This window comes from Filicampus tigris, chromosome 12, assembly GCF_054856515.1.
Source record: "Filicampus tigris isolate MCC_2025a chromosome 12, RoL_Ftig_1.0, whole genome shotgun sequence".
NCBI lineage: Eukaryota > Metazoa > Chordata > Actinopteri > Syngnathiformes > Syngnathidae > Filicampus > Filicampus tigris.
This window is the reverse complement of record NC_141228.1, coordinates 24,237,813-24,265,042: the sequence shown is the minus strand read 5'-3', so window position 1 is coordinate 24,265,042 and position 27,230 is coordinate 24,237,813. Positions and strand designations below refer to the sequence as shown.

General features: G+C 43.8%; 1 protein-coding gene across 1 annotated transcript; it reads right to left on the bottom strand.

Annotated features, from left to right (window-relative positions):
- Positions 1-322: 322 nt before the first annotated feature.
- dspb (desmoplakin b) lies at positions 323-21,501 on the bottom strand. The gene is made up of 24 exons (XM_086047620.1): positions 21,180-21,501; positions 19,957-20,044; positions 18,786-18,907; positions 17,670-17,820; positions 17,415-17,540; positions 17,014-17,073; positions 16,755-16,922; positions 16,461-16,565; positions 16,285-16,380; positions 15,635-15,760; positions 15,235-15,387; positions 14,774-14,928; positions 14,191-14,317; positions 13,675-13,861; positions 13,053-13,351; positions 12,779-12,957; positions 12,453-12,591; positions 11,977-12,170; positions 11,740-11,902; positions 11,562-11,645; positions 10,791-10,898; positions 10,575-10,673; positions 9,947-10,444; positions 323-7,287 (listed from the first exon to the last, which is right to left on the bottom strand). Exons 1-24 carry the CDS (start codon positions 21,413-21,415, stop codon positions 1,798-1,800), a joined length of 9,153 nt encoding a protein of 3,050 aa, XP_085903746.1. The 5' UTR covers positions 21,416-21,501; the 3' UTR covers positions 323-1,797.
- Between the last annotated feature and the right edge of the window lie 5,729 nt (positions 21,502-27,230).

The following is a 27,230-nucleotide window of genomic DNA, read 5'->3' as shown; positions in this document are numbered from 1 at the left end:
ATCAATGGAAAACAGGCAGGACACTGGCCCTTGAGGACCAAGTTTGGACATTTGCTTGTGGATGTGGGCCTGTGTAGTGCTTTGTGAGCCTGTGTGATTAACGGGGACACAAACAAAGTTGAAATGTAGTTAAGCTAGTCATGTCACTAATAGTAGCACCTCTATGGGCACTTTCATGTAATAGGTTCTTTAAAAAAAACAACAAAAAAAAACATGCTCAATTGAGAAATGTGTGGGTGGCTACCAAGCAACAGAATTGGCAAGTAAGGCAGACAGAGCATTAAAATATGGACGCCTATTAATTCACTCGAACAAAGAACCAAAAGGTTAATGTTTTATTAATAGACTAATGCACAACTTAAAGCTGTAAACCGTAAGAAATCAAGAACACCTTCGGTATACAATGAGCACTGTACTCTACAGTAGATAGTGATACCTCAAAGTTCAAAAATCCCTAAAACGTCTACAATCTGGTGTCTGACCAAAATTGAGTTGAAAAACACGCCAAAGAGCAGTCAGTATAGCTTTTCCGTGTAAGGCCTGTTTCATCAGAGGTCTGCTGTACCTTTTGTTAGTGCATCTCCAATGAAGACAACAAAAAGCACATCAGCAACCTAATATTAGCCAGCATGGAAGGATGACCACTGCATGTGTTTAGCCTCTTCCCTCGGCTTTCTGCAGTACCATTAAACGAAGACGACTCACATTCTACGCAGAAAAGAGTCAAATGGTTTCCAAGTACTTTTGTTTGTTTTACTGTTGTTTGAAAATGTTCTCTTGGATGACAGAGCGTAAGAAGAAGCACTGAGGGATATGTTGTCATCGCACACCAGCTAGCCAGTCAATGGGTCATTGCTGACCAAGAGCATTTCACTTGTGACGAAAATGAAGATGCAAAGTTTTTTTTACAGTTTTGTATTACATTTATGGTTAATTTCATTTCATATGCAGTATGTGTGACAGCTAATGTTAAGAAATGAGATGAGTGAGGAGCAGTCATTACCCAACCTCATTCTACTTTCAAATCAATTGAGTGTTTCACCATTTTTAACTGATTAATACTGATCGGCATGACAATGTTAAAATGTTTGATCGAAATTGGTATTGGCCGATCTCACTCATGGATGATCGGTATCGGAATACCTGATCTGAACACCCTTAATAAGTAACTTATTGCCTGTGCAGCTAATAAATCGTCATTTAATCATTGCGGGGATTAGACTGAATAATTATTCTCAATGAGCAATTCAACCAAATTATCATCAGATTGCGGTTGAACTTGGAGGTACCACTGTACATGCAATTAACCTTGCACCCCTGCCCAGACAAAACAAACAGAGTAGCCTAAATAATGCAGTATAAATGCAATCACACCATCATTATGTTCCTAAAGCAAAAAAAGCTCTTTTTCAGACAGCACACGAAGAAGTTGGTCATTGGCATTCACAAAGTGGTTGCGGCTTTGCGCGTTCAAATTATTAGATGTATGTCGATATCAGTGCCAGTGTCTCGCACAGTGACAATGTGGTGTGGGCAGTGAGTGTCGGATGTTAAAATTTACACACTGGTTGTAGGTTTCCAATCCTAGCATTACCTGTCCGTTACACGTCTGATTGATTGATTGCTTGCTTGAGTCAACTTCAATCCCCCTATCCTAAATTTGTACTTTACACATACATTCATCTTGCTTTTGTCCCCTGGGATTTCTTCTTTCCCAGCACTTTCAAAAAACGATTCGGATTTGTTAACAATAAGATAGCAACAATGATATGTATGGGTGGTGACTCTATATGGATTCTATTTTCTGTTCATTTCAGATCTATTGGAGTAGGTGGTAAGGACTGTATGACTATGATGACTGGTGGACAAGGAAGTGGGGGAGCCTAAATCCAAACTGCTCCTTCGGGAACTTCGTCGTGAGCCACTTCTAGAGCCTGTGCTGGATCCTGGGGCAGATGCAAAATTGTAAGGACTGCTTATTCCTTTAGAGGACACGGATGATGCTGGTAGCATTCTCAGCCCAGTGCTCTCCTCCACCAGACAATTGTCTAGAGCCTCCTTGTAAGAGATCTTCAGTTTGCTCTTGGGACATGTTAAATTCTTTGTGTGGTGTCTGATGTCTTGGAGTTTCATAGCAGTGCTACCATCAATCCAGCCCATTTTCAAAGCATCTGCTGCGGTTCGTCTACAGCCCAGTTCAGGGTCATAAAGTCCTCCTGTCACAAATTGGAACTCCATAAACCTCTGGCCTGCTTCATATGGTAGCCACATTTCCTTAATGGCTTCAGCAGCAGACATTTTCTTGCCAGTTTTTACATCCTCAAAGCCAATAAATGCCTTTTGAGCAGGCTTGAGTTTAGCAGCCATATCATCATTAATGATACCTTGGCGGGACGCTTCCTGGATGCTGAGCCGACGCCCATTTTCTGGATTTATGATACCTCCAGTGCACGCTTGTGCCTCCAGCAATCTCTGAGCAGTAATGGTATCAACAAGACCACAATTTAGAGCCGCCGTAATTGATATTTTGTCCAAAGTCTCCGTATCAAATATGGCGCCCACTGGATCCTTTTCACCAACACTTTCAACAGGGGAGGCCAGGGTGATGGACACACTAGATTTTTGACTTATTGTGTCAGATGAGCCTTGAGAACCACTGCTGGTTGCAAAGCTTTGCTCTTTAACGGTGGGAGGTATTGTTGTAGATATCCTTGTGAGGGAAGAAGATTTTGACGTTACTGATGATGACGTTGATGATGATGAAACTGACCTAGGAAATGACGCCTGTGGTGTGGAAGCTGTTGGTGGAGTCTTTTCAGCGATGATATCTGCAAACTGTGTTAAGGTGATGATGCTTGAGCGATACTGATCAAAAACTGACTGATCAACGACTCCTTTTTCAAGCAGTTCATTTATGTCATACTCTCTACCTGTCTTCCTGTCAATGATAACAAAACGTTTGGAACCATCTGGTTCAGTGATGGTGATTTCTTCCCACTCACACTCCTGCTGGGACAGCTCCAGGTAGGTGCTGTAGTCAATATATCCTTTATTATATGCTTCACGTACGCTCATCTCCTTATTAGTCTGCGGATCCACAATTATTACTCTCCTCTTTCTCAAGGTGTTTTTCATAGTTGCCTCTTCTTTTTCCATGTCCACAATTGGCAAAAGAATTAGGCCAGTCTTCCCATCGGTAATGCAACGTTTCTTAAGTTCCAGATACGTTACGTTTTCCTCTGTGTTAGGATCAAAGAAGTCCTTACGAGCAACATCCTGATCGGTCATGATTTTATTCATTTCCTCATCTAAGTATCCTTTGCTGTAGGCCACGTCTGTCTCAATCCGATGGCTGTGTTCAGGATCAATAATACCACCACTGGCAATCTGGGCCTCAAGCAGGCGGATGCCATGTCCTTTCACAACCAGACCCCTCTGGATTGCCTGGAAAAGAGAGAGAACCTTTTCTGTACCAGGCAGTTTGTAACCTGTCACAGCTCTTTCTGCTGACAGCAGGTTGTCCAGATATTCTGGCCCAAATAGTCCTTTGTTGTAAGCATCTCTTACAGTGAAGTGACTATCGTTCACTGGATCGACTACAAAACCTGAGGCAGCCTGGGCTTCAAGAAGCTCTAGAGCAGTCTCGGGTCGCAAGAGTCCTCCTTTCATGGCTTCCTGAAATGTAATCACCCTATCACTGGCTTCGTCAAATAGTCCTGCAATGCAGGTGGACTTGCCCAAATAGGAACGCAGGCGGTACTCAATGTCCTGACTTGTCAATCTCCCTTCTTTCAATTCATCAATATCAGATGGCTGCAGCAGGTTGGCATCCACTAGATCTATGACAGAGACCTGACTACGAAGCCCTTGGACAGTTGTTGGTTTTTTAGGTTCTGGGAGAAGCAAAGAACCTGTGCTTGCGTCTGCTCTGCATCTTTTCTTCAGGGACGGATAGCTAACACGCAGTTGGGTGTCTGGATCCAGATAGCATTCAGGATACTGACTGAGGGCCTTGTATAGGTCTGCATCTATCAGATCTCGATCCATAGCGATGTCTCTAGGCAGGTATACACTGAGGGTAGGGTCCAAAATACCTCCTGCACACTCTTGGGCCTGAAGTACGCGAAGAGCTGTGTCCTTGTCAATCAGTCCCTTTTTCATGGCCTGCCCAGCTGACAAGAGCTGGGAAGTATTTGGGTCTCTGTACCCGATGGCAGCAGCTTCAGCAGCAAACAGTTTTGATTCATCCTCCTTAGACACTACACCTCTTGCACATGCTTCCTTAACAGTCAATTTCTGATTTGTCAGTGGGTTAATGATGTGTCCTGTGGCTGCCTGAGCTTCAAGCAGCAAGTCGGCACTGTCAGGGGAAATAATATTTTGTTTCTTGGCCTGAGTAAAGGACATTTTTTGGGATGATCCAGCTGAAACCCCAGCAATTAAACCAGTCCCTTTGAGGAAAACCTGCTTTTCCACAGACACCTCTGGCACAGTTTTCTCCCCCGTGATTAGTTGATTTAATGTCGCTTTGTCCAAGACTCCACAGTCAAACAATTGTTTTGCTGTTACTGCCTTACGGACACCATCAAATATCAATTTGGAGGGATCCAACTTTTCTGAAATTGGCAAAAGTTGCAGACCACTGTGAGACTCCATCCTGCATCTTTGTTTCAAAGCCCCATAACTTACATCAAGCTCAGGTTCTGGATTAAGGTAGCATGTAGGACTCTGATTTAGAGAATTGCGGAGGTCCTCATCTAATAAATTGCGCTTGATCGCTATGTCTTTTGGGAGGAATACACTGAGATTGGGGTCAAGTATGCCTCCAACACACTCTTGGGCCTGCAGGAAGCGTAAACCAGTTTTCCTATCAATTAGTCCCCTTTTCATTGCCTCGTAGACAGACAAAGGCTTTGCCGTACCTGGATCTTTATAGCCAATAGCAGCAGCTTCCGCGGCTAATAATTTATCTCTGTCCTTTATGTCAACTATTCCTCTGGCACAAGCCTCCTCTACTGTTAGCTTCTGATAGGTAGTGGGGTCAATTATATGACCTGTGGCAGCCTGGGCTTCCAATAGCAAATCTGCAGTCTGTGGGGACAAGAGGTGTTGATTTTTAGCTTCTGACAGAGAAACGTTTCCCTGATTCCCAGTTTGAACCCCAGCAATTGGCCCAGTTCCCTTCAGATAGACAACCTTTTCAGCAGACACCTCAGAGACTGTCTTCTCCCCTTTCACTAACTGGTCGAATGTAGGCTTATCAAGCACTCCACACTCAAACAACTGCACTGCTGAGACTGACTTGCGGACCCCATCAAACATCAGTTTGGAAGGATCTTTTCTCTCAATAATTGGCAGAATTATCAACCCAGTGTTGAACTCGGTTTTGCATTTTTTCTTTAAAGCCTCATAGCTCACATCAAACTCAGTATCTGGGTCAAGGTAACACTCTGCATTTCGATTGAGAGCCTTACAAAGATCTTCATCCAAAAGGTTGCGATTCATAGCTATGTCTCTGGGGAAGAACACACTCAGATTAGGATCTAAAATCCCCCCAGAAGACTCCTGGGCCTGCAACAGGCGTAGCCCAGTTTTCTTGTCAATTAGTCCATTGTTCATGGCTTCAAAGACCGAAAGAGGTTTACCTGTGCTAGGATCTCGATAGCCTAAAGCCGCAGATTCTGCTGCCAATAGCCGATCTCGATCTCTTATGTCCACCAGTCCTTTGGTACATGCCTCCTCTACTGTGAACCTCTGATTGGTCCTGGGATCAATAATGTGGCCAGTTGCTGCCTGGGCATCAAGCAGTAAATCTGCACTATGTGGGTGCATCAGCAAATGTTTTTTGGCTTCTGATAAAGACATAGTCCCTAAAGAGCCAACTGCTACACCAGCAATTGGTCCTATCCCCTTTAACAATACTTTCTTGTCTTCTGACAACTGTGGGACAGTTTTTTGTCCCTTTGTTAATTGGTTAAATGAATGTTTGTCCAAGATCCCACAATCATGCAACTGTTGTGCTGTGATTGGCTTACGGACACCATCAAAAATCAGTTTGGATGGGTCTTTTCTGTCAATGACTGGGAAAAGTAGCAGACCAGTGTGAGCCTCTGTCTTGCATCTTTTCTTCAAATCTCCATAACTGACACCCTGGTCAGTGTCTGGGTCAAAATAACACTTTGGATTCTGGGTCAAAGCATAACCGAGGTTTTCATCCAGAATACTACGACTAATAGCCGTGACTTTGGGAAGGAACACACTGAGATTCGGATCCAGTATGCCTCCAACACACTCCTGGGCCTGTAATAAACGCAGTCCAATTTTCCTGTCAATCAGTCCCTTTCTCAAGGCCTCGTACACTGAAAGTGGCTTGACTTTACTGGGATCTTTGTAGCCAACGGCAGCAGCCTGTGCTACTAAAAGTCTGTCTTGATCTCTTGGGTCGACCACTCCGGCAGCAACTGCCTCCTCTACCGTTAGCTTTTGATTATTTCTGGGATCAATGATGTAGCCTGTGGCTGCCTGAGCATCCAGTAGCAGGTCAACGGCATCTGGTGGTAGAAGACACTCTTTCTTTGCTTCGGTGAGGCTTATTTTATAGGGACATCCGGAAATAAAACTGTCACCCCGTGGGTTTTCTATTATCACCCCTGCTATTGGGCCTGTTCCTTTTAGACTAACTTTTATATCAACAGATGCATCAGGAACAGTCTTTTGCCCTCTAATAAGCTGGTTAAAAGTTGGTTTATCCAAAATACCACAGTCAAGCAATTGGGCTGCTGTAACTGGTTTGCGGACACCATCAAAAATGAGAGTGGAGGGATCCAAGGTTGGAGGTTCTCTAGTTTTCTTTACCTCATCCTGCATAGTTTGCCTTACAATAGTCAACTCTGTGAGCTCTTTCTGGAGGACTGCCAGTTTTCCTTTATATGTTTTCTCAAGGTCACTAAGTTCCTTTAGAAGCCTCTCTATCTCCCTTTTCAAAGTAGTCTTTTCCCTTTCCAGGCGTTCCTTGTCTGCATCATATTGGTTAACAAGATCCTGCTTACTTTCGTATTGTTCCTTCCAGTAACTTAAATCTCTTTTCATCCTCTCATTCTCCTCCTGTACATGTTGCTTATTTTGAAGCTCAGACTCAAGAGACAGCTTAATGCGCCTAAGTTCCTCCTCCGTCCGTCGGAGGTGGTCGTTGTCTGTCCCAGACAACTGGAGTTTCAGCAGCAGCGCATCTCTCTCTTTCCCAATCTCACTGCACTGTGACTGCAGTGATAGCACTGTGGTTGATGTCTGTGGAAAAATAGTGGGATAAACAAAAAGAAAAAAGAAGTTGAAAATGAGTCAATTCAGGCATGTTTAAAAATATTCATGGCACAAATTTACACACATGTAAAATAAAAACCTATGAAGTTGGTGTGAGGGAAAAAATTGAGTTGTATAATTAATATATGCTCAAAAACTTGGCCCAAACCCATTTTGCTTTCTTATGTCAGATTGCATTTTGCATAATTATTCAAATTCATCAAATCAAACAATTAGATACTAATTACAGCAATTATGTTCTCTCAGTTTCAAAACAGAACACACATTACTCATGTGAAATTTGAATTTCATTCAAACAAAAAAAAACAAGGTGTTGGATGTTCTTGTAAGCAATTTATGATGCTCTGGGCTGGGCAAAGGGAAAATGAGCAAAAGTGAAAAATTGTGCAGGGCAGGCTACATCTTTTTGACTAGTGGAAGTGGGAAAGAACAGTGTGGAGAGATCAACTACTATCGGGTACGCTTGAATGACAAGTCATGCACTTCATTTAAACGTACAGATTAAACAACTTCTGATTTCAAAAGTCGGTGCTGGGTGGAATGAAAATGTTGAAAATATATGTAATTGGGTACAGTTAGATTCTTTAATTTTTGGGGGGGCCAATTCCCAACAAAAGTCGCCTTAAGGTACTTTTCATACGGAGCAGGTGAAGTGCTGCCAAATAATATACAATAATTTTGAATTTATTGCCTACGTGTTTCGATATCGAATACAGGATGAGCTTTACATACTGTTTGAATGAAATCTGAAATACAGAAAAATATGATTAGATGTCCCAACTAATTGAAATACCAATTAGGAATATGTGGTGCAAAGTGAAATTCTAACAGCTGTGAAGTGAAACATTGCTGTTTCTGTTGAATGACTCAAAGTGGAAAAATCCTTTCTGTGGAACATTTTAAAATATTTTAGAAACCAATAAATCATTATATTTTTACATGAATAATTAGGGCCCTGTTCTCTCACACGAGAGTCATGCGCCTGTGCGAATATATATATATATATATATATATATATATTAAGGAAGGTGTTGCAGGCAACAATTGCTAATTGGCTATTCATTAATGAAGACATTTGACAAATACAATCTTGTACAGTGCTACCAACTGCATATGGGTAAAAAGTATTTCTGTGTTTCCTTGTAGACACCACTCAAACTTTTGGGAAATCAGATGCTAATCGACTACAGAAGATGATTTTGAGATTCATGCAAGCAATCAAGAATTGGTCTATTGGCAATGGTGACTACTGGGAAGATGGGAGCAGTCTGGGATTAGGTTTCAGACTTCCAAGTACCTCAGCAGCCTGAATTTGCATTTTCTCAGTCTCCAGTTTGAGGTTGGCCCTCTCCAAGGAGAGCTCTGAGACAAGGTTGCGGTAGTCAACATTGCTGCGCTCGCTGGCCTGCAGCTGCAGCTCCAGGGCAGTAATTTGGGAGGAGACCTCATCATCATGTTCCTCTTTGGATCTCAAAAGTTCTGCTTTATCATGTCGTGTTGTCCTTAGCTCTTCCTCCAGCCTTAGTCTTTCTCTGGTCAAGGTTTGAGTCTTATCCTTCAGAGTTTCAAGTTCAGAATAGTTCATATTTAGAGTTTTACTCTTCTCCTCTGTGGTTCTATACAGACCCTCATTTCTTTGCTTCAGCTCTTTAACTTGTGCTTGCTCCTGCAACAACTGATGCTGCAGGGCTTTTAGCTCAGTGCTCAGTTGTGACAACTGCTCCACAGAGGTCCTGTTTTTTTCCAGGCTTCTTTCCAGTTCCTCCTGCATCATGAGACACTGTTCTTCACTTCTCATTTCTGATGCGTTGACTTGCTCTTGGTTCTGACGTAAAGTGGCAATAGTGCAGTAGTACTCTCTCATCGTCATAGTGGTCTTCTCTAACGCTAGCTCAATCTGCCTTCTTTTCGACTCTTCCTCTTGGTTAGCTTTCCTTAGGCGAGCCAACTGGATCTCCAGGCCATCTCGAACGGCCTGAATGTCTTTTATGCGGCCCTGTAAGCGATTCAGGTTTTCTTCTACTCTGTTCCGATCCCTATTCTCCCTCTCCAGCTCCAAACGCACATTCTGAAGCTCTGCCTCGCACTCGGTTAGTTGGGCCACTGCCATTGCTGAACGAGCGAGCTTTGCTTGAAGCTCGGCCAAGGTCTGTTCAAGTACACCTTTTCCTTCTTCAGTAGTTTTCCGCCTTCGCACTTCTTCTTCGAGACTGTGAGTGACATAGGCCAACTGCTCAGTCTTCTTCTGTAGCCCCTGTCTAACTTCAGCCAGAGCCTCTTTGTACTTATTGCTTTCCTCTTCCCGCTGCTTGGTCAAAAGCTCAATCTCATTTTCCAGTTCTCTTCTCATGTGCCCTTCTTCTGCGATTACTGAGCGCTGCCGATGAGCTTCTTCCTCTGCCTTCCTCTTTAGTTCTTCTGCCTGGCTGACAGACAACTTCAGCCTCCTGAGCTCCTCCTCCATAACCATCCCCTCTGCTTGCATCCTGTCATATTGCAGTTGAAGCTGACATGTGTCATCCTCCCTCTGGGCGGAAAGTTGTTGAATTGTGGTGTGACTGACATGGATCTGGGATTCATAGCTGATCTTTAAATTATTGATCTTTGCATTGCATTGGCTTCTTACCTTTGAAATCTCCTTCCGCAGTTCTGACGCTTTCGAGGTTTCCTCCTCTAGCTTCCGCTGCAGCTGTTTAATCTCATGCTCTTGATTTGCCATAGTCTTTTCCACTTCCACTTTGGACCAGCTGACACTCTCTAACTCCGTATGTCTTTTCTTAAGGACAGACTCATACTCCTCTTGTTGTTGGGTGTAGCGCTCCTCTGCCAATTTCCTCTTCCTCTTTTCTTCTTCGAGCAAGTAGTTGAGACGTGTCACCTGATCAGCGAGGTCCGCCAGCTGGTTGTGAGTGTCATCCAGGCTGTCTTTAGCGGCATCGCACTGCAGAGCAGTGGTTCGCTTAATCTCCTCCATTGACAGCAGCTTTTCCTGTGACTGGGACAGCTCGAGTTGATAGCGCACAACAGCATCTTCAAGAGACTTGTTCTTGCTATTGCGATCCTCCATCGCCTCCCTCAACATGCGAAGCTCTTCCTCTAACATGTCAATCCGAGTGCTTCGAATCTGCAACCAAGGCACAGTCATTCAAGGTCACTAATTTGAAAATAGTACAATTATTTTGTCATTTTGAAGTTATCGTACAACTCTACCTTATCTACAGTACATATTAACAAATGCACTAATACTTCAGTACCTTAAGGTCTTCCATGTTTTTGAGAAGCTCTCCTATGAATTTCAAGTAGTCATCTGACAAAGTAAGCAACTCCATGTAACGGGTCTGCAGTTGAGTAGCCTAAGAGAAAATCAACTCAGTGATTACGTAATTGATGCATACAAATGTTTTCACTTCAATAAATTCAAAGATTGAACTTGTTTTAAGCGGACTGTGCAGTTGGACACACAACTTTACCTCCTGAATCAGATCCATGGATGGCGATCTTAGCATTGTTCTCTTGATAGGGATGTTGAGCAAAGTCTCTAAACCAGAGGTGTAACAGGCTAGGTCTGTTTCATGATCCTGTAAAACAGCATCCCGGGAGGGGGGTGGGGGGAGGGGGTGATTTTATACCTGGCAGTGTGAGACTAAATTCTTCAAAATATGATGAACACAAAGGTGCAGTCGATCAGAACTACAGCAACATCTTGGAGGTTCAAAGGCCAATAAATGCAAAACATTTATATGCCCTTGTAACATTGAATGTCTAATTGTTGTTTATATCCCATCAGCATTCAATGTTGTCACTTAGGTTTATGCTTACGGTATGCAATGGTAGTGATGAATCATAGTGGACAGAGATTGTATATGATGACAAAGATCAATTGGCCTTATTCACAAAACTTTCTTTCAAACAAATGTGTTTTATGTCCCAATTTTCACCAACAATGTGGCATTCACCAGTGCGTACTTGCAAGCACTGCACAGAGGAGGCTACTTTTAACACATTTATGGCTCGCAATACTGAGTAAATTGATCATTTCTTGCATTTCTACGATCCTGCAGTTGAAGATAAATTCTTACAGACATTGGTGATGAATCAGGCCCAATGCCTTTACTTTTGCATGTTCATATTATAAATGACGACCAATCTGTCAATGTACTGTTACGCCCCTTAAATGGAGACAGAAAGTCTTCATAAATATAATAAATAATAAACAATCCGTGACCCGTTGACCTACTTACCTTGATGGATGTCACACAGGCATCGTTGTCTTTCAGGACACTCTCTAACGTATCCCTTTTTGCTTTGATTTCTGCATTCAGAGCCTTGATAACATCACAAATTCAAAGATGTCAGATGTCCGAACAAACGTGGCATAGGCACCCATCGCGCAGACGTAACAATATTGCTGGATTTCACCTTCTGATTATTTATGTGCTCCTTCAGAGACTGAACATTGTGGATCTTGGTGGCCTGCAGGATGTCTTGCTTTTTGCGAGTGTCATCAATCCAGTCGCTGAGGAAGGAGCTGGACTGCTTGTAGTGCTCCAGTTGAGGCAGGTACCGCTGCAAGTCCTGCAGTCTGAAATGAGGCAAACAATTCCGAATCTTTTCTCACAAATGTATTGATTACATTTCAATAGGTCAGTGCTGTACCTGGTATCTGTCTGTGCCTTTATTCGTCTCCAGCGGTCTGACAGTAGACCCGCTTGCTCAGTGCATTTTGACAGCATCATGTCACACCTGTAGAAGTGGCCACCCACCTGCTCATTCCAGTGGTTTGCCTTGGCAAGTTCCGCTTCCATGGAGGCCACAACATCACGTTTCCCATCCAACTCGTCCTGAAAATTCTACACAGAACATGCAAAATAGCAACAGCATGGTAAAACCGGCAATTGAATTTTTGAGGGGGTTTCTTTCTTTTTTTTGCCATTATACCTATGTATACTGCATATCTATCTCTGTATACAAGCACAGTGGGAATTTTGACCATTCTGCCAGAAGAGCATTTGCGAGGTCATTGATGTTTGATGGTGTTGAAGTCAGGGACCTTGTTTTGCACACTGGTACAGAAAAATGGCATCCTTTGAACAGAGCCTGCACTTTCGACAGTATATCTCTCAGTAACATACCTTAAGAGTCTTCAAATAGTCGTTGACATCTCTCAGCAAAAGAGAAGTGGTCTCCTTCTCTGTCAACCTGGCCTCATGAACTTTAACTAAATCTTCAGCATGTGCCATACTTTGCAGCAGGTCCCTTAGAGACTGGAGCCTGGTAACAAAAACAAACAAACAAAAAAAAAAAAAGAACCAGGGCACCCTTAAATAATACTGGATAAAAACACAGACTTAAACCGTGTGATATATTTGATATTTTGACATTTTAATGAAACTTGTATTGCAGTCGAAATGTATTTCAATCGATTGAAAGACAACAGTCAGAAGCTGTGCAGTCTTACCACAGGAGAAAAGTTGATAAGTTACTCTCTAGGCTGTTGAGACGTTGTGTGATGACTCCCAGCTCACTGCGTAGGAATTGCGCTTTATCGGAATCAGTCATGCTCTCCAGCTCTTTCATAATATTCTCCCTCAGCTTCATGTACTCCTCTTTTATTGCGTTGACATCAAGCTGCGCGCACTTTAACATAAAGCAATAATCAAAACCGAATCGAAGCGGTGCAAAATCGTCGTGACAATTAAGAGGCTTGCATTGTGCTGCCTGTTTGCGTTTACCTCTAACTGTGTGATTTGGAGGCCACAGTCTTTGGCGGCCTCATCTCCCAAGCAGATGTGAACATGCTGATTCAGCAAGCCCTCAGCTGCCTCCAGCTTCAATCTGAGTGCGTGCAGCTCTGTTAAACTATGAGTAGATGAGGCGACCTTCTTTTTCAGCGGCTCCGTCTTCACCGCTTTCACCACCTCTTTCTTCACTCTTGTCAGCTCTGTTCTCTGCCGCTCTTCCTCTAGCTTTCTGGCATCTTCGTCGGCAGCTGCCGTCATTATAATTAGCTGTTGCTGGGCTTGCTGGGCTTCTAGACGAAAGAAACAGAAAACAAAGAAGAGTTCGAATTAAGTCGAGTCTAACGTGAACTATTCAGAGCAAGAGCATAAAACACACTGTGCTTCATTTTCCCCAAAATGCAATGCTTAGCGTACTTTCACGTAAGACAAAAGTTCAATGAAGTAATACAGGCCAACATATAGTCATCTGTTCATCAACTATTGGCCATGAGATCACAAGTAAGGTCCTCATGTTACGCATCATTGACCTATACCTTCATAAACTACAAAACGTTTTTGTCATTGAAAGAAGAACATATTAGGAAGTTCACTTGAATTGGCACGCATGACTTACGGTAAGCAGGCAACTGCACTACGAGCGTTCCGTAGTGGGCCTGAGCCCCATTGAACTGGCTCTCGATGCCCCTCTTGTCATTTTCAGCAAACATCTGGGAGCCTTGGCAACTCCGTTTGAACTCTTCATAATGAGTCTCAAGGCTGTTGATGAGCTGCGAGTACACTTCCGGACTCGTCCGAGCCAGCTAAAAAGAGTAATATAACATGAATCATGGATTAAGGAACAACCAAGTCAGACAAAGGTGGTACCATCAAACATGATATGGACTATGGGGCTTTCATCATCCTACCATTGATTTTTGTAAATTTTAGCGACTGCATGTACAGTTGATCCCAACATATTGGTGGTAAGGCACCTGTGGATTTGCATGTATGGAACTGGGGCTCCCTTGAAAGATGCTATAAGTTTCGAACGTAACACTAGTTCTAGGTCCAGTAAATGACATATTTGGTGCCAGAATGAAACAGAAAATGCCATTTTCATTTCTGTTAAAAGAGATGATTCATCACCTACCATGGAGATGGTGAGCGAGTTGATGCGGTTGATATCCAGAAGGCAATACTGCCAGGCAATAAGACTCTTAACATTGATGTACAGCTGGTTCAAGGAGGACATTGAAGACTCATAGCACTGCTCATTTCTGTTGAAAGGAAAGAAAGAACAGAAGTCCATAATGTTTTGATATAGTTTAGAATGTCACCGCAAATGGCAAACAACTTTCTGCCACAAGAAATGTAGGCGGGATAACGATCGCTTCAGCGACGATAATATTGTGACACGCACTGTACCGGCACAACACAGGATAATGTCAAGTAATAGAATGTAACATGGTCAACTCATTTCCACTGTTGGGTGGGAAGGCAATAACTTCACGTCATAATTACACACACAAAGAAAAAAAGAAACGTGATTTACATGAAATAGTCAACGGACAATAATGTGTCTATCTCTAACCAACTCAAACGCACCGTACTAGTGCAACCGGAATCCCATGTAACAAATTGGATATTCAGAACAACTTCACAATAAAAATGCATGCTGTCCCATACTGCTGGATGGAAAAGGGGCATACATGTTTTAAGTGAGTGTCACTTACTTCATAGCCAGATTATTGCTGAGTGGATTGGGAGGAGGGAGGATCAAGCACACAGACGGTATCACCATATCTAACCCCCCCGGCCCTGTAACCTCCCACTTGCTGCGCTGACTGTTGTCCTTCAAGATCGCCTCGTCACCCTTACAGATCACCTTCTGCAGTATCGAGAACAAATCACAATCACCTGCTTGAAGAACGTATATTGGCTTTGATTTCTATTTATATCAATTACAGGTATTAACAAAATAGACCTAGATAAATCATTTCAAAACGTAGGGTACATACATATACGTGCGTATATATATATATATATATATATATATATATATATATATATATATATATATATATATATATATATATATATATACGTATATACATATATATATATATATATATATATACACACACACACACACACAAAGGAGAGAGAAGGAGATGTGTGAAAACATAACATTGACCTGGTCTTGTTTGAAGTCACACAGGGCTTTGACAATCACAGGTCGACTGCTCTTCTCTTCTGGGTTTCTGGATTTCAGTCTGACGATGCTGTTGGACTTGTTAACAAGATGCTGGACTTGCCTCTTGTGATCCCTTAATGTCTCTCTCTCCCGCTTAAGACAAAATGACCAATGAAAATATTGACATTGAGTCAGAAACCCTCTGCAAAGAACAATCCCATCGAATCCAATCCCCTAAAGTAGACGCTACGCTGCGATTCCGCTACTGAGAAATGTGGCTCAGCTTTTCGGTTCCTGCCCAACACTGCAGACGTGATACATCCTGTCATTTAGATAGAGAGAGTAAAGTACAACTGCTTTGTTTGCAGTAGTCTGTTGTTGTTGTGGAAAAAAGCTGTACCTCCAGTCCCTTGAGCAGCTCCAGCAGGTTTTCCAGTGAAGTGTTCTTGTCACAGGTGAACTTTTTACGAATGGATTCCTGTTGCCCCTGCAGCGTTCGGTATGTCTCATTGGCCTCCTTAAAAAACTTGAAGGAGACATACGATACTAATGAAATGGCTTATGGAACATAGATAGGGTGGCTAATTGTAATGTACACATGTTATCAGACGCACCATTAGTTAAGCGGTTGTCTTGTCACATTATGAAAGTGTTACGGTCGGCGTTGGCCGTGAGAAACACCGTGCCTTCCTTTGTTGGATGTTTGCGCGTGTCTCTTGAATGCCAACAACCAACGAAAAGCTCAACTTTTTTCTTTGCTACACTCGCACAATTGAACGCGATCCAAGACGAAGGCTGCGACAGAAACTCAGCCTGCGTAAAGACTAATGTTAATGCGGCAGCCCTGATGTATCTATCAGTGTGACGCAGTTCGGTTTTACATGAAAAAACGACGTCAGTCAGCGCTGACTCCTCTCACTGGAAAGACATCAACAAAAAGAAACCTCTCTTCATTCATACCCCAGTTCATTGTTGATGTGAGCAAGCAATGCGATCCTTTCTTATTCTGATATGGAGATGATAGATAGAGCGAAGGGTTTGGAGAATTACCTGGTTGTATGCTGCGTTCTCCTTCAGATGTACATCGATGCACTTGGTAATTTGAAGCAGCCAACTCCACTGAGTCTGCAGTGTGTCCCTGTATGCCTTGAGAACAAAAGATATGGTAAGCGAGGCTGCCGCTAGCACAGATGATATTTTGTATGGATTAGGCAGACAGAACAAACCTCGATCTTGTCCGAGGCCGGGTGCTTGTTCTTCAGTAGGGCGTCCACTCTGACCTTCAGCTTATTCAGGTGCTTCTCTTTCTCCTCAAGGGCACTCATCAGGTTCTGTCAAGCGCAGAGCGTTTGTGGTTGAGCTAACTAATTGGACGACTGACTACACTGCCACAACGTGACATGATGCATATGATTGCTCCTAATGAGACTTGCCGCCCATCATGAAAGCCATTTGTGGCTTGTCATTCAATTCCATTGAAATGTTCTGTCGAGCACATTCTCTTGCGTGTTCATACTAACGGAGTAGCTTTCTTGCTTCCGGGGAATGTACCGGTCGAGGTTCTTTTCACCCCAATCAAAGATCAACTCCTCTTCTTCCTTGTCATTGACCCACATGATCTCTTTGGACAGTTCCTGAATGATCTGCTGCAGGTCTCCCAGCTGCTGCATCCGGGCAAATGACAATTGCTGTAGCGATAGATGGAGGAATCGGTCGATTCAGTAACAATGATATGCAAAGTGCACCACTTATATTGTTTTAATGGCCTTTGTTTTTGACCTGTAGACTGTCCCACTGCTGGTCCAAAGCATGAAGATTTCCCTTGTCTCCTTTCTTAACCTGGGAGGTGATATTCACGTTTAGATCATTTAGAAACAGGCACTGAAATATGTGCCCATTTGACATGTTTAAAAGCTGGAGCATTGCATTGCATTTAGATTGTGAAAGAACTTCAAACAACAGCAATGATTCTACAATTTCTTTGGAAGACTAATCATTATCTGAGAGATACTTCATGTTCTATAGAATCAGAATCAACTTTGCAGAAGTTAAATAAATGTCTTATTGTTAAATAAGACAACAGAAAGCACAACATTTGATATTGGGGATGCCATGTGTTTTTGCTGCTTGCTTGTGCTATTATCAGCCAGCTTTAGAATAGCAACGATAATATGACCCACCAGGTCACTCCTGGCTCGGTCTACTTCTGGGCTGTTCTGGATAGAGTTGTGAAACCTCTGGTGGCTGATAAGATTCTTCTCTATGCCAGCGGGATCTTCCCCCCAGAATGTAGTTTCAATCATACGCTGGGGAAAACACACACACGCGCACATCAGCACACTGTACATCTCTGCAAGTCTGAGTTTTGCAAAACCATGAGACAATTTGAATCTAGACACAACATTTTCTTCAAGTTGTCGGGCGACTGTTTCCACCTTTTGCTGTGCAATCCAGGCCAAAGCATCTTGGAAGCTCCTCCCTGGCTCCTCCCAAGAACCAGAGCTTCCTTTAGCACTCCTCCTCCTCTGCAAAGAGCTAGTCATGGCCAAGTGGACCCCCTTCAGCTGATCGTTACAAACCTCCCAACTGGAAATCAGTGAGAGATGTATGGAAATGGAGAGGTGGGATGCATGGGAATACTTGCAATTGCATGAGGTTACTATACAAGTTGATGTCTACAGTATTCAGTTGGCTCGTTTGCAGCACCAGGTGGGTGTTAGTGGTAGCGCTCTAGACAATTTTAGATCCAACTTGGCAGACATAACCTTTTGTGTTAATTCATATTGTTATAGCCTTGGTTGCTCTGAGTCCCGCTCTGGCCCACTGTCATATGGTGTACCACAGGGTTCAATTTTGGGGCCCCTGCTGTTTTCAAGACATGGCCGACGAGGTATAAATCATTTACTGGCCTCATACCCTTCACAGCCTCACGCTGGCTAGTTTCCTTGGGGCTTCAGGCGCTTTGCTGTAATGATTGCGGACTATTCATCTGTGTTTCACAACAAAAGTTAAAAAGAAGTACAAATGCGGATCCTGCGACAACATAATGTAACGTTGGTGTCCTACGTGGTCCAGCAATCAGTGGACTGCAACACGCACCGCCACTATCCTCACTGATTGAGAGCTGAGTGTGCAACTAGGGGTGTAACAAGCACAATTTGAGTCTGAAATTTGGCTTTGATTTTAAAAATGTGAGTGCATCGGTACACAAACAAATGAATCGGTCTCAAAATACAGGTAGATTGAAGCAGACGATGGACCCATCCAAAAGTCATGAATCAGTATAAATTGGTTTGATGTTTGAATGTAAATAACTTCAACTGTTTTGGCTTTGGATAGCGTTTACATGTTACATGCGTCAGGAAGTGCCTTGATGGCAAACGTGGGAAGTCGCAATGCTATGTTTTCAGAAGTATATGAATTGATTTTTAACTGAATGTGAAATAAACTATAACATTCCATTATCAGCTAAATAAATATAATTATTGTTATATTTTTATATTGCGTTTGTGTCACAGACCAAAGAAAAGTATTGCATTCAAAACGCTTACGTTCTGACAACATTGTCGCTTGGCTGTCCCATCTGCCTCAGGTCCACTGCGTAGGTCTTCAGTTGGTCAATTGTGTCTTTTGCCCTCAGCATGTAGTGCTCCGCATCAGCCATATTACCGCCCTGAAATGCATACTTACAGATGTTAAAAAAAAATTTTTTTTTAAATGCAAAGATGCACTGCTGTTAAATAAAACGATCAGGAAAATCTCATCGTCACAGCATCAAGCAGAAAAATGGCAAATGGCAGACAACAACACGAATGAGGACAAATCTTTTCAGTCTCTTACTCAGGGCAGGATTAAGTGGTTGCAATCTGCAACTTCACCGCTAGATGGCACTATATCCTGCATATTAATTCTTTGCATGCCTTTTGTAAATGTAAATGTCAAAGCATTTTAGAACGTACCGGCAGTTGTTGCATTTTCTTATTTAGATGGGGTTTTTTTTCTTATCATTTCTTATTCAGCACACATTTTGTATTTAACCTTTTACACCCCCAACGCTAAATGTATTCATGAAAAATCCATACGTACATCAGGGGGCGGACAATTTGCAAACAATATTATGCAATTAGAAATCCTACAAAATTCTCATTTCAGTGCGCAAAGGCCTTTATTGTGGACCGGTCGACCGGAGGAGTGGGCTAGGTTGAGGTCTCCCCGGCCCAGGCATGACCGAGCCATGCTATGAAAGTGGCAGACACACTTATATGCGGCAACATTTCAACTGTGTGCTGTGTCAGGAAGGCCATGCGGTGGCAAAAACTGCCAAACAAATCATGCGACTCGTTGACTCGCGACGCCAACGCCTGATGGGGCAAGCCAAAAGTCGCAACAACAGCATATGAGATAGAAGGCTGCAACACAAAGTCTTTGAATTTGGGCCAGGTAGCTTTCCTCACAGTTCCTTAACAAAGAGGAAAACAAACAAAAAAAAATGGACGAGAATTAGCTTAGCGAGTTGCTGTGTGCTCTGAATTTGACTGTAAATCAGCAAATGCTTAACACGACAGGTGCATTATGGTTTTGTTCCTACTATGAGCAATACGTTTGGCTTGTCAGTAGTAGTAGGCGTAGTCAAATTGTCATGATTGTGACAGTCTTCTGAAAAAGAAACAAAAAAGGTGACAACGAAAAGCCACACCGTTCACAAAATCAAACTTGACTCACAGACTGGAGGGCAAATTCGGCTCTCCTCAGGTCCTCTTGGCACTGCGCTTGAAGCGACACGGCCCTCTGATGGATGTCATTGAGGCCACTACGGAGCGCAGCACAGGAAAGCAAACATCTTGTCGCTCATCTTTTCTCAGCGTTGTATGCAGCCACGACATTTTCACCACCTCTGTCTAATGAGAACTGTGGCTGCAGTTTGTCGTCTTGTCGAACTTCTCCGTTACATACTGAGAGCAGCGTCTAATATTGTGACTCAGATGTCGAGTATTGTAGCAAAATGAGGTCATTATCTATCTAGGAAACAGCACTCATTGTGATGCGCTGCAGCTACATACATGCAAGCGTCCGCTCACGAAATCAACCGTTGTCTGAAATGAAAACCTCTCAAGTGTAATCATGTTCAATTATTGGCAATGTTTTGGGAATGCAAAACCTTTGCTACAACTCATCTCTCAGTTCTCATTCGTGCACTGTTCGTAATGTCCTAGTAGGCTGAGCTAAGTCCGTCCAGTTTAAGAGTCAGAAAATCCGTAGAAGTCAAATGTTTTTGTGAAACCGTTCAGCGGCGTCTTAACAACCATGCTATCTTGTAAATACAAAATATTTGAAGGTGATGTAGTCTGATAGTTAATTAATTGCAAGTGTTTGATGTTTTACAGCCGCCTATGTAGAATTGCAACGTTTGTATCTGTGCAGTCAGACTGAATTTGAATTACTAACACTGAATTCTGTTTTCTCATCAAACATTAGCACTTGCTCATAAATGTCCGTGTCAATGGGTTCCGTTTACGTGTAGGGCATGCAAATTCGCCTGGTTGGTGTTTTTCATATTGAAGTTAGCATATATATAAATGTGCGTGCATGTATGTATGTATGTGTGTGGATATATCTATAGCTATCTATATCTATAGATAGATAGATAGATAGATAGATAGATAGATAGATAGATAGATAGATAGATAGATAGATAGGTATATGTATCTATGTTTATATATATATATGTATAATATGTGTGTGTATATATATATATATATATATATATATATATATATATATATATATATATATATATATATATATATATATACATATACATATATATATATATATATATCTAGCTGGGGTCGATGGAATCTTGCAACAATGTTCAGGAAATGTTTAGCAAATTAAGCTCCCTCCACCCCCGATAAACAAGTTCAACTTTTCTTTGTCAAGCGTACCTAATTGCGCCTCCCGTGGTGGTTGCCATTCTTCCAATGGTGTCTACCGCCACCCCCCCTCCTGCAGAAGTCTTGGGCACGGTGTTGTATCCGTCCATGAAGTGGTCGTATCCGTTGCCGGCTCCTTGCACGAACTCGCTGCGGGTGTAGCGGAAGGCCCCCCCGGTGGTGGGCTCCCCTCTGCGGACCAAGCTCATGTTGCTGCTCAGTGCGTTGTGAGAGCCGTACTGACTCATGGCGGCGAGCTTGGCCGGGTCACAAGGTGACGCGCTGGAGAGGACAGACGAGTCTTTGCCTCTCCCTCCACCTGCCTGCTGCTCCTGGCCCGGCTGGAGCAGACTGCACCCATGCTCCAGGTGCCTCGGGTTTTTCTTTTTTTTTTTTTCCCTTCCTCTTTTTTTTTTTTTTTCTTTCTCTCTTCTGTGACCACACCTTCTGCCCAACCTGCTGAGTCAAAACATTTCTTCCACTCTCGTTCTCTTTCTGCCCCTCCCAAGTCTGCTTTAGGTTTTTTATTTTTCTCCCTTGCATAAAAAATATCCTTCAAGGATGGCACAAAACCGATGAACAAGAAACCAAGCCTAAGTGCAAGAACTCATTTTGTGCATTTTTCACAAGAATCGGCCAAGTCAACATTTTGATATCATCCAGGTACTACAGTATGTTTGTCCGTACTCACGTTAGAGCAGGGGTGGGCAATTGCGGTCCTCGAAGGCCAGTATCCTGCTTATCCGGCTTCTTCAGACCTTGCTGATTATTTGATCATTTAAATCAGGTGTGTTGCAGCAGGCAGAGATCCAGGAAAACAGGCAGGACACCGGCCCTCGCCGACTGGAATTGCCCACCCCTGCGTTCGAGTATATGTGACCCAGTGTAAGTACAATCAAGCCGTGTCTGCCGTCTGGTGGTGAATGGTGAGATTACAACTCAAAGCTCCATTCGACCCCCCTGCATAGTCACGGTTCAGCACCGGGCGATTAGCAAATTGCCATATTTTTTTTTTCTTTGAGTTTTTTCAATGTTTTTGTAAGTGCAGACAAAAGAATGGTCTGGGTCCACCCGGCCATCTTGCACGGACGGGTCTTGACGGCAAGGCGTTGGACCTTTGCACCGCCGTTGCAAATACACAACAAAGGCTTTGTTTGGTCTACGGCACTCTCTGTTGTGCTAAGCATGGCGTCGAAGCCAAAAGTCACACACACAAACTGGAATCCATCTGTGTGTCTTTAAGGGGGCGCGGTCTAGTGAGTGATGTCAGAGGCCGCAGTGTTAATTAAAGCGAAATTTTCGTTATTCTTAGGTTTGCTCTTCGCGTGTCGCCAGGCAAAATCGGTCGGGCCCCGAGAGAGCTGGGCCATCGGCCGAGGGAAATATTGGCGTTTACAAGCTGTGAAGGACCCATTAGATATTTCTCTGAAAAAGATCACCTTACGACAAAAACGTACGCTTGAGTAAATACAAATTGTGTCGAAAGAGATACTGCTATCGCATACTGCAGGATCTTGTGGCTCACTCTTCCCGTTCCCACCAACACCTCATGCAGAATCCATCTTATTATGATGTGATGTACACGACATGATAGGGGAATAAATTAGCTTCCAAAAAATAGGATTTTGGTGCCGACGGTAAGTAGCAAGGAATGTACCGCGTACGATAAATACATTTAATGATCGGTATCTCTTGTGAGGGCTGTATAGTTTATTCAAAAATGTTTATGTTTTGTCATGCTGTCACCTAAACTTTGTTCTGAACTGCTCCAGACGACGTACGTGCCACAGTCTTGCGCTGTTATTTTGCAGTGTCGAAAATTCGATAATTGGGAGGTCATGCATTGGCTTCGGATGCATTAAGGCCAAATCTCATATGCATGCTGCACGACACGCGCTTGCCTGCAGCCAGTGGGCGGAGCCCTCGGGAAAACGAGTTTGACAACCGTACATGAAAGCTGCTTGGCTTCAGTGCTGTGAAGTGAACGGGATGTCTTAGCAGTTTTGCTCAAAAGTTCTAAAAACCCATCCTTGCATTCGGCGACTTGTACTGCATTTACCTGCAATTCTCACAATGTAGTCAAAGGTTCTCCTTCAGTTTCCATTTTATTCATTTTTGGGACTTGTTTATAACTGCCACTGGTGATGTGAACCCCGCCTCTCTCCCAAATGCCAGTGGCGATCCATCGCCGCCACCCAGGACGACCCCAACATCACCGGCGATTGAGGAATGTAACGTGTGCGTGTGCGCGTGTGGGTGCGGGAGCGCATGTGGGCTTGCAAAGAGTGGGATCAGAAGTTCCGTCTGGACATGCACTCAAGACAAGTGCGCTTGAAAAATCTTTTTCAAGTTTCGGATGGATTGCCGAGCACAGTTGAAAGAAAAGACAGCGTGCATAATTGCTTTTTACATCGTCACAGCTTCCAGACTGAGCTGCTTTGAGCTTGACTTTTGCGCCTTTGCCTGCGTGCGGCAAGCATATACGCACGCACGCGCGCACGCACGCGCGCACGCACACCAAAAGAAAAAAAACACTGGCGCAAGTCGAGTCCCAGATTGCCATTAAGTTTTGCCCTTTGGCAGATGCCATAGAAGAAGTCCCTTTTGGCTGTCAAGCCAGCTGACACGGACCGCCCCATTTGCAGAGCAGCATTCCAGCGCAGCCGGGCCGACGGCGTGCTGCCGGCGATCCTTCGACTGAACTTGAACAAGTCCGCATGAGCGTGTCTTGGTGCTTCACTTGCTGCCGGCGATGTTTGGGCGTGGATCTTCCTTTCATTCCTGCGTCCAAGATGGCAGGCAAGCTAAGGCTTGAGTTGAGTGCACCAATCAATTAGTCCACTCGATTATTATGTGTGTCTTTAGCTAAGAGTGGAGGGAGGGAATCTACTCCTGTTGCATAAATGTCTCCCAAGCAGCACAACTAATATCAGACAGCCTGCATAAAGTATGTCGCGATCCGCCTTGTGTTGATTTGCTTTTCCTTCGATTGGACTTTGCTCGTGTTTTTCTTCTTCTCTAAGATCAGCGGATGGCGTTAATATCGTTTGAGACGTTGTTGTGACGAAGGGCCATACGCGTGAATAAAATGGACTTGACTTTTTGTTTCCCGTCTGTCTCGTTAGGCTCTCCCTTGTGTCGGCATGCCAGCTCCCCCGGCCACTCGTGTCCCGTCCGGGTGTTTGTCGTTGTCTCGTCACTTTTTCACTATTCACTTCGCTGGCTTCTCTCTGTCTGGGCCGCTTTGTTGTTTGCTTCGGTCAATGAATGCTCCTATAGTGGTGGTGGTGCGGCGGTGCTAATTGCTGAATGAGAATGTGATGCCTTACTTGACCTTTTTTTTTCCCCCCGTTCTACAGTCTGACAAAAATCATCATGTCAGGTTGCGCACATTACCAGCCTGCTCTGTCAAGGGAAAGTTTTCGGTCCTTTGGCGGAAGTGATGTTGAGCGGTGGAGGTAAATGCCTTGTTCAGGGTGTGGCTGCATGTGCATAGTAAGATTGTTTTTCCGCTTCCAGGAATGAAAGCTGCCAGGGCAGAGGAGAGCCGCTACTTTGACAAGGACTGACTTCTTTGAGAAGCACTATACGTAGGATGTGTAGAGGATTCTGAAAGGTTGCTCAGGTGCTGCTGTAGCACGCGCATCGCAGCCAATTTGGATATTGTCAAGCTTTTGCCATGCGGCCACATAGTTGGCGGCTGCGAGGTGAACAGAAGACGAGCAGGTTTAGTTTGCTGGGTGTGTCCCTGCAACGTGCGCAGCTCAGCCCGCTGACACATGGACACAGATCGCTCCAAGTCCGTCCGAGTGTTCAGCCATCCATCCGTTTGAGTGTTCGTCCACCCTGATAAGCTTGCGAATTATCGGAAGCTATCCCAGCTGACTTTGGGCGAGAGGCGGGGCACATACAGAAAGACAAACACGCGTTCACACTCACACCTTGCCACCTCGCATTCCGATGTTGGGCATTGATTACTAGCGCGAGATGTGGGGAAATGATGTGGGGAAATTCAAGCAAGCGGCCCAAAATAGATTTGAACCTGGATCTCCTGACTTTAAAATAGACATTTGAACCGCAATTGTGATTTTACTGTGGCTAGATTCAATCTAGTCAGTCTTCATTTCATGCAGAATAGCTTGTGCGTGCTCATATAGGGAGTGATTACTTCTTTGTGGATGGATTTGTTTTGTTTTTTTAAACCGAAATGCGTTTGCTTTTTTAAATGTATTGCATTTTGGGTCTAATGCCTTTGTTTACTTCTGACAAGAATCTTGTTGCAGCTGCAAGTAGTTGCCACAAAGCGCACAGCTTAGTTTGTTCCAATTTTGAAATGTAGAACAGCGCGGCGCTACAAATTCAATTTCATACTCTCAGTTGTTGTTGTTCATTCAACTTTTATACGGTGTCAGTAGACATCTTTGCAACTTACTTGACAAAAAACAAGGTATAAAATGTAACAGGAGCTCCGTTGCTCGTGATCCTGTTTCTCCATCTCGTTTTGGACCCGATAAGCCAACTACCGTAGGTTGTATCTGAACAAAAGAAAATTGCTTGTGCTCATATGTGGTGGTGGCGAGTTATAAAGAGCTCACCGATTTGCAGTCAAGGAGGCAAAAGAATGAAAGGGATTGTTTTGCACCTGCCTGTGTGTGCGTGAGAGAGAGTAAGAGCGGGCCTTCTAGACAAAGACAAGACTGAATTCATTGCACTTTCATCCAAGTTGAAAGCAGTCTGTGTGTAGCTGACTGGGGGGGTGACTGAGCGCCTCTGTGCTCACCATGGACATGATTTCCCGAGCCTTTATTGTAAAAATTCAACACGAGTTGTCATCTAGGCCACAGTTTGAAAATGCGTATGTGACTCCTAAAGGTGCCCACTGCGTTGAGTGCGGGTGAGCAGGCAGCTCTATCCTGTGGCAGTCAATGGTGTACCTGTGCAGCAAGTTGACATGGATATGCCTCCTGGGATGGGGAGTCACCGGCTGCCGGAGGGGGAGGGAGACGATGAATGCGACGAGACTAGTTAAGTGACACCTGAGCTCGTTCGGCTCGCTGGTCTGATAGCAACAGCAGATACTGGCCAACCTTCAGGTGCTGCTAGCTGCGTGGCTAGCATGCTAGTGCACTGAATATCTGCGCTATACGTATAATTGGTACCGCAGTCCATTGTTCTGTGAAACTTGTGTCGGTAATCCTCATGTGCTGTCACGTCCACTGTTCAATACTTGTAGACCGATGCGCTGCAGTTCTGTTAAGCAAATGAGATCAAATTAGTCCGAGTATTGGAAGTCTGCTAGTACTAAAGTCTATCGCTAGTCGCAACATAAGGGAGAAAATAACGCGCAAAACTGGACCTTTTTTCGGACCGAATCTCATGTGCAAGCAAAATCCAGAAAGTATTTGCAACTGGGAACTATTGCGCCACAAGCAAAGGCAGTAAGGAAGGGTGGAATGAGGAACTAAGAACATTCGACATCCCCAAAGAGCAACACGTTTGCTACTGTACTCCAAAATACTCTCGACCGCAAAACAATTAGGCCTTCTCTTTCTTTGTATCACAGCCCTACAATTCAATATTTGAAGAGCTTGGACATGTCAGACATTATCATTTCAAGGTGGGTCACTTTCGCTTTTAAGCACCAGGAATGTCCGCTCTGCTATGTGTTATATGGGTGGGGTTGGCACGTGACACACACGCACAGCCGCCTACTTTCGTAGTAGGCCTGTCTGAGTACGAGGACTCGAGGAGCAGGACCTTAGCTGAATCTGAGAGATGAGTGACGATTGACTGAGCAACTTTCACGTCGCCAAGCATTGGTCATGTTGAGAAACACAAAATTGGCTTTACTTGCAAAGTGCTTTTCCGCCTTCAAGGTGTGCGTTTACAGTGTCACCCACTTGACTCGGCCCATTGCCGTAGTGCAGACAGTATGAGAGGAACACGCGAGGTCAAAGGTTCTTCAGCAGCGCTGTGCGAAGCTAAGGATCAAACCCGATAGCTATGTTGTAAGCTATGTTGTACAATATGTTGGATAATGTGCAACCCGCACAACACTGTGAG

Excerpts from the sequence above, each read along its gene's own strand:
- dspb (XM_086047620.1), bottom strand. The coding sequence starts at position 21,415 with ATGAGTCAGTACGGCTCTCACAACGCACTGAGCAGCAACATGAGCTTG. Across the intron at positions 18,908-19,956 it reads CCGAATTTGCCCTCCAGTCT|GGCGGTAATATGGCTGATGC; the intron begins GTGAGTCAAGTT and ends TATGCATTTCAG. Across the intron at positions 14,929-15,234 it reads GTGACTTCAAACAAGACCAG|AAGGTGATCTGTAAGGGTGA; the intron begins GTCAATGTTATG and ends TCGATACTGCAG.